Source organism: Myotis davidii, unplaced genomic scaffold, assembly GCF_000327345.1.
Source record: "Myotis davidii unplaced genomic scaffold, ASM32734v1 scaffold436, whole genome shotgun sequence".
Taxonomy (NCBI): Eukaryota; Metazoa; Chordata; class Mammalia; order Chiroptera; family Vespertilionidae; genus Myotis; species Myotis davidii.
Genome location: NW_006292604.1, coordinates 3,589,697 through 3,597,746, shown reverse-complemented (window position 1 = coordinate 3,597,746; position 8,050 = coordinate 3,589,697). Strand labels below are relative to the sequence as shown.

The 8,050-nt window shown below is 41.2% G+C and overlaps 1 protein-coding gene across 4 annotated transcripts in view; it reads left to right on the top strand.

Annotated features, from left to right (window-relative positions):
• INPP4B (inositol polyphosphate-4-phosphatase type II B) overlaps positions 1-8,050 on the top strand; it is a 464,775-nt gene that overhangs the window by 331,734 nt on the left and 124,991 nt on the right. For all 4 annotated transcript variants that reach the window (XM_006766076.2, XM_006766075.2, XM_006766072.2 and 1 more), the window contains 2 exons: positions 3,479-3,609; positions 3,981-4,085. In XM_006766076.2, coding sequence (XP_006766139.1) covers positions 3,479-3,609; positions 3,981-4,085 — 236 coding nt within the window. The remainder of the gene's footprint in view (positions 1-3,478; positions 3,610-3,980; positions 4,086-8,050) is intronic.

Genomic DNA, 8,050 nt, shown 5'->3' with positions numbered 1-8,050 from the left:
CTACAACCTTGGACTTTTCCAGTTAGAATTGTTGTTCTTGGGCTATGGGGTTTGGAGGTTCTGTCAGGGGACCAATTCATAGTCCCACTTAACTAGAAGTTATGACTGACTCCACATGTGATCTGGTTACCACATATTCCTCATTACAATGGTCCAACAAAGACAGTAAGAGATTCTATTCTTACTGTCATAAGGAAAGAAGGCTGCTGTTTCACAACCTGAGAAAAAAAAAAGTCTGGAACTCAGAGGTGCCCCATGCTCAGATATGAGTGGGCAATTGCAACAACTGGGATTCCATATGAGCAAGACAACTAAGGGCCTAATCCCTTTTGATTAAAGTCTGAGAGAACTCACAAGGCAGCAACCCAGACCAGCTGAAGTGCCAATGACATATGAAGAAAATCTGGAATGAATGGTAGAGGAGATTGGTGATTAATATTATTAATTAGGCCCCAAGGATCAGCTGGAGTATTAGATATTGTAGCTTGGTACTTTGCCTCTCCTTAAATCTTGGGAATAGCAACTAGTATGACCTTGAAGAATTGTACTTGAACTTCTCTTTTGGGAGGTGTGAGGAATGTTGTGTTATATGCTCTCCGGGTATCAGAAGACGATGCAAGTGCATTGGAGTTGTGCAAGGTGATACCCGTCCTGGGCCCAGTTTATGTGCTTTCCTATAGTGGCTCAACCCTAATATGTCTTCACTTTTTGACCACTCATTCAGTGGAGATCCCCATATATTGTTACTGTTGTCACTTAATTTCCTAACTCCATCAGCTGTATCAGCCTCTCTGAAGATTCTGACCAGACATTAGCATGCCTCCCATGGCATCTACATGGAAAGATCCAGAGTGGCTCTGGCACCTGTGTCATATCAGACCAGAACCAGGAAAGTTCTGTCTCCACCGGGATATTGCTTCCCCAGTGGCTACCCAAAGGAGATAGATTACACAACCGGCGTGCCAAGGAGTAAATATCCCACAGGCTGAGTCTTTACCAGTGAAATATAGAAGGTAAGGAAGTGGCATATAAATGTCTCTTCCCCCATCTAACAAGCAGTTCCATGGTGCGAAGGTGCCATATGACTTCTCGAGAGTTGTTGCACATGACCTAGCAACCAGCCTTGTTTTCTTGTGAAGTTCTGCCCAGCTCAGGAACATACCACCTTAGGTCTGCTGCTGCTTTTTTCCTGCAACACTTTTCTTCTTACCTCCCTCATGCTTCCCTGGGGTTGGATCTCACCATTAAACTCCAAAGTTTCTGTTCACCAAGTAACAAATTAAAATATAATATAAACTCTATCCTTCCTGATTGAAAAATTTTCTGATTTTGGTACACCTAATTATCTTCTATTTTTATGTATATTAATGTATTAATCTAATGAATTTATTTTTTTAAACTTATAGCTACTTTCTTTCTCTGCCTCACTTTATTTTACAACTTGTTCATTACTCCGCTCTGTTTATGATACCGTTATTCTGTAGTTCCCGTATTTTTGACTGTTTTTAATGCAAAGGTACCTTATGTTGGTTATATGTCTTTTTCAGAATGTGTGCCATTGCAATGCCATTTCTTAGAACAAAAAAGTTGTGAATGCCAGATTTCTCTATGTATTCCTGTGTATAAATTTTGACATAGTGGAAGAGTGTAGTAAAATTTAAACAAAACTTTATGGACTAATCCCAGCATATTTTAAGTCATTCCCCACAAATCACTAAACTTTTCTGACTATACTTCTAGACTTCTCTTAGGCAAGGAGATGTATGCCATGTTAGGATCCCACACCATAGTAAGGGTCTTTGCTATCTCCCTCTCTTTACTCCCTAATCACCTCCTTTTAATTACTATTTCTGATAATTGTTCAGAGGCAACATAAATTTTAAACCTACTAGTATTAAACATCTATTATTATTAAGCAGACATACCTAACTAATATTTCTATCATAAGTGTATATTGGAACTACAGCCTAAAAGCTTACAAATTAAATTGATATAGTATACTAGCTATCATCCTTTGATTTGACCTAATTGCCCACGGTTTTCTAAACTTGGATATCTCCAGTTTGGGGGATTATTTGTTTGCTTTGGTGGTGGTTGTTGCTTGTCTTGAATTTAAATAGCCTGGTATTTGCGTGTACACAGAGAACTTGACTCCCCAATTCTTCAACCTTCCCTCCTACCCCATCTTTGGTCATGAACTTTCTTTACTCTCACTGTCTATTGATTAATTACTTCTTCTCCCACAAATGTTGTGTGATGACAGCTAATCTGTGGGACAGTTGAGAATGAGATGATTGTTCAAAAAGTTATAAAGACCTCAAATGAAAGATATAGCAAAACTACATTGCCTCCCATTGAAACAAAACAAAGGCAGCTACAAACATTTGGAACCAAGTCACATTTTTGCACACCATCCATTACTCTTGCATTTAACAGGATGTTAAAGATTCTACATCTTCTGAATTTATTAGCTTGGTATTTAGCATGTTGCACAGCCAAAATAGCAAAGAAGGTTCATTATTGCTGGTTAAATTAGCCTCATGAAAATGTTGTTGGTAAAAGGTTACAGAAATGAATAAGAGATTTAACCAAGCAGCATATTAAAACCATTTATCATTACAATTTGAAAAGGCATTCTGATTATTTAAATTAACTTGGATAAAGGGTAGAGAATTAGATAAAAGTTAATAATTAAAACCTAAATGGCATGATTAGCTTTTTCTTTTGATAAAGAAGGGGCAAAACATGCAACATTTACTTAAATTGGCCTCATGGGAGAAACTGAGACCAATAAAATCATACCTGATCATACTATTTATTGGCTTTAAAAAATTATATCTCTATTATATATAAATTAGATTACCCGAATAGCTTATGTTTCCTTCGAACATAGTCTGATTATCCTTCTCACTTTATTTCATTTTGGATGGTCAAAGCCTAGAACTTAGCATTTTTCTGTTGAGGTTTTTTAACTGAATGGCCTCTATGTATATTAGATAGTTTTTGCCATCTTTGTGAAAAATTTTTAAAAATATATATTTTTATTCATTTCAGAGAAGAAGGGAGAGGGAGTTAGAAACATCAATGATAAAAGAGAATCATTGATCGGCTGCCTCTTGCAACCCCCCTCACTCCCCTAGCACTGGGGATTGAGCCCACAACTGGAGCATGTGTCCTGGCAGGGAATTGAACCATGATTTTCTGGTTCATAGGTCGACACACAACTGCCCAGGCTTTGTGAAATTTTTATCAGTAAATTAACCTGCACTTTTTTCTCTTTGATATGTTTAATGTTTGTGTGACCTAAATTATTAATATCTTTCTTTGTGTTAAAACGATTATTTCCCCCCTAAAAAGCACATAGAGCTTTCCCAAAAGGAGTGGTGAATCAATTTTTTATGGGTTTAACAACCCTAATTAAGCAATTTGTGTCTATGGACTTACATAAAAATGTTGTCCCATTTCCCGTTCTTAACAGGAACCAGGAGCTAAAAGAACTTGGTGAACTCTCTCCTCACTGGGACAATCTACGGAAAAATGTCCTTACTCACTGTGATCAAATGGTGAATATGTACCAAGACATTCTGACAGAACTCAGCAAGGAAACAGGTGTGAAAGTAATAACTCTGCATATTCAACCTGTGCTGCATTTCATATATGTTATGTGAAAACAATAATAAACATTATTATGGACATAGAAGAGCCAATATTTTTTAAAGCATCTTATAATTCTATTGCTTCCAAATTGGCTTGAAAAATAACAAAGAAAAAATGCACTATTTTACCTCACGGTATTATTGTAAAGGTAATTGAGAATTTAAAAAAAATTTAAATATCTGAGAAGAAAAGCAAATCATAGTTATATTTTCTTCGTAAAGTTTTTGTAACGGTTCTTTATGTCAAATTTATTTTTCAGCAAATGTACACACACACGTCCTCATTATTTACTTACTAGTAATATTAAGTTTCTCTTCACCTAGGGTCCTCTTTCAAATCAAGCAGCAGCAAAGGAGAGAAAACATTAGAATTTGTTCCAATAAATCTACACCTGCAGAGGATGCATGTACACAGCCCTCACCTGAAAGGTAGTGTATAGTATTCTTTTCAAAATAGGCAGCTGTGTTAGGGTGTTTCTTTAAAAATCTCCACTGTTGGCAGACTTTACAAATTAAGCATTTATATAAAGATAAAGATGAAACAGTTGAAGCTGATAATAACCCTGAATATTATAAAAGGCACTATTATTTTTTGTTGTTGTTGCTATGTTTCTGAGGACTACTTTATTAATGTAGCACCTGAACTGAGTTGCAGGTGACTATGCAAAATGAATATTAGCTTCTTTAAGTAGTGTCAATGGTTCCTAATAGCTGCCAATTGTGCTACTGTTTGGATTAAAAAAAAAAAAGAAGAAGCCGAAACCGGTTTGGCTCAGTGGATAGAGCGCCGGCCTGCGGACTGAAAGGTCCCAGGTTCGATTCCGGTCAAGGGCATGTACCTGGGTTGCGGGCACATCCCCAGTAGGAGATGTGCAGGAGGCGGCTGATCGATGTCTCTCTCTCATCGATGTTTCTGACTCTCTATCTCTCTCCCTTCCTCTCTGTAAAAAATCAATAAAATATATTTTTTTAAAAAGAAAAGAAAAGAAAAAGGCAAAAAAGACTTGTTCATTGTATACGATTTATCTTGAGAAACCAAAGCCCAAAGTTGGACTCAAGCTGTTTCTCTGTCTTGGCGGTGACCGTCCTTTTAATCAAGAATTTGGCAAATGAAATAAAAATTAGATGTATTGGCCCAAGGCTTTTAGGAACTTTTGATTACTGAGTGTTCGTCAGCAGTTTGAACATAACATATAATGGTTTTAAAATCATCAAAACCAGAATATCAACAAGTAATAAAGAAGCTAAAGTACTTAAATGCTATGTGATAACCAACATGATTTTTTTTTCTAATGGCTGATATGAAGAGGCCTTTATGATATAGTAAAAAGTTTATATATTTTGTAGTGGAATGGAATAGAATTGCAGCTTCACTAGTTTCTATTAAATTTGTTATTTCTAATCTTTCTAATCTGTGTTTTTCTCTTCCAAATGAAGTGAATTAGAGTATGTAAAACACTTAGAATGAACGATAGGAGTTTTCATGATATATGTGGCCTTTGCCATCACTGGAACAAAGTGGATCTGTCAGCTTTATCATGGCTGTTAAAGTGATCAGTAAAGAGACAATAAAATCTAAGGAGGTAGCCAGATGTAGAAGAAAGATGATTTAGAGAGGCAGAGGCATTTTGGAAACATCATCAAATGCAAGACTTGATGAGTGATAGGATGATAAAATGGGAGAGAAGGACAATCTGGGGTACAGCCTTGGGTGGATGATAGAAGTATCACCAAACGAGGTAGTTTGTTGGGGCAAAATCGATAGAAGCTTGTATTTAAATATGCATTCAAATATTTGGTGATGATCCTTAAAATACTTCCGCCAAAGAGAAATTATTATCTAAGTGGCCTTTTACATCTCTTTATTTATTGAAAATGACAGAATCATTTACATTATGCTGTCTTTTGCCAAGATACTATCTGAAAAATAGACTAGAGTGAGCTAGGGTGAATGCAATGCCTCTAGTTTCTGTTTCTCCAATTTAACACAAAGAAACTAGAAACTAAACGAGAGAAATTTAGAAAAGCAAATAAAATTTCTTTTAATTAGTTTGGTTTGGGAAATGTACCGGTGTCCTAGATCTGCCATAGCAGAGCACCATAAACTGGTTGGCTTAAACAGCAGAATTTTATTGTCTCACTGTCTTGAAGCCAGAAATCCAAAATCAAGGTGCTGGGAGAGCCAAGCTCCCTCTGTAACCTAAGGGGAATCCTTTCTTGCCTCATCCTAACTCCTTTTTTTTTTTTTCCTGGCAATCTTTGGTTTCCTTTGGTTTGCTGATGCATCACACTGATCCTCTATCTTCACATGGTGTTCTCTTCTATGTCCTTCTCTGTGTCCAAATATCCCCTTTAAGGATGCGTGTCGTATTAGATTAGGGCTCATCCTAAGAACCTGATTTCCACTTGATTAATCTGTAAAGACCCTATTTCCAAATACGGTTGGATTCTAAGATATCTTTCTTGTGGGGCATGATTTACCCATAACAGGATATATGGAGGAATTTTTTGAATGTGATAAAAAAATCAAGCAGTGGAGAGAAAAGCAAGATTTTGCTGTTAGAACTAGGACACAACGCATAAACTAGAGGATTTTTGTCATAGTAGTCTTCAGAAAGACTGGTTCTTCCCTTTAAAGAACTTAAGGAGAAGATGTAGGAAAGAACAAGTTTTCCTACAGCCAAGAATTAATGTGAAGGTACTGAAATCTATTGCATAATGTATTATATTATACTAGTAGCCTGGTGCACGAAATTCATGCACTGGAGTGGGGGGGTCGGGGGGGCCCCTCAGTCTGGCCTTCACCCTTTCCAATCTGAGACCCCTCAGGGAATGTCCAACTACCTGTTTGTGCCCACACTTTTAACAGATAACAGCTCCATTGTTGTTTCTTTCTTATGCTTAAAACCATTGGAATTAGTAGGTATTCAAAGTGTGTATACATTTTGGGGGGATGCCCTGTATATCTCTAGTCAGCGGTGAAAGAAACCAACAGCAGATTTGGAACCAGACAGGGAACCTCGCTCACTCCCCACATGTCTCCCCACTTCACTTTCCACCTTCGTGGACAGCAGGAGAATCAACGTTTTCTCTCATTAATTCAGAAAAGCACGCCCTGTCACCTGCTACCTGGCAGGAGTGCGCTAGCCCCAAGCAAGCGAGTCTCAGTCAGGGCAGCCTTCGCTCATGGGTATTGGCACCGAAAATGCACATTCCTTCTCTACAGTCGCCCTGACTATCCCACTGTTTCACTGAGAGGACGAAATTCCTCTCCACCTCTGGGTTCTTGATCTTGAACGCTGACCGAAGGCACCTCAGTGAGGACCTCCCGCGCCCACCAGGTGTGTCTGTCTGCACTGGATCCTGCCTCAGTACCTGCATTAACCCCCCCCAGAGGTGATCTCATAGCTGCACTGGCCTCCGTGGGAACAGGGCATCACCACTCCACCCTCTCACTGTCATCTCACAGGTGCCCACCCTCAGCACCCAGAACACCCAGACACTCTCCAAAGGACGTGAGCGCATCAGAGGGGATGTGTGCACATCCTGTGGGGGTGTTAGGCATGCTGGGTTGATGGAAGTGTGGTGGGGAGGCGGGGGGAACTTGTGCACGCCTTGGTTTGCAACTGTTGCAGGCGTGGGAGGGTGACTGTGCTGGGGGATGTTCGCATGCCAGTGAGGGATATGCACACCGGAGGCCTCTGGCCTTGCAGATCCGCAAACACCCATGGTGTGGCCAGGAGGATGTCAGTCTGGCCTGCCACGGTGGCTGTCCCTGCAATCCTGCACCTTCTGGGTCAGGAGGCGGATCTTGCGCAGCCACTCCTGGGTGCTGATGGCCTGCAGGTGCTACTTCAGCTCAGCCTGCAGGCTCCGCTTGGTACTCTCACAGCTGTCACCACCACCATGTGGGGAGTACAGGCCGCCCTGCCCTCCGTCGGCCTGCCTCCCCTGTCCAGAGGCTCTCTGCGCTGCTCACCTGCCCAGAGTGACTGGGGCTGGGCAGAAGCGAGGCGTCCTGCCCAGCCCAACCCTGGCCGATCCGCGCCTGTGCGAGCTGCCGCCCCGCCGAGAAGGGTCATGGATCCGGTCCCGAGACCGTGGACAGCCTCAAGTGCTGCCCTCCGCCCGGCAGGGTCACAGATCCGTGTCTTGGTCCCGTGGACAGCCTCAAGCGCTGCCCCCTGCCCTCCAGGTCACGGATCCGGGTCCCAGACCACGGACAGCCTCAAGCACTGCCTCCCACCCACCAGGTCACAGATCCGGGTCCCAGACCGCAGACAGCCTCAAGCACTGCCCCCAGGCCCCCAGGTCATGGATCCGGGTCCTGGACCGCGGACAGCCTCAAGCGCTGCCCCCCGCCTGGCAGGGTAACAGATCCGGTCAGGGACGCT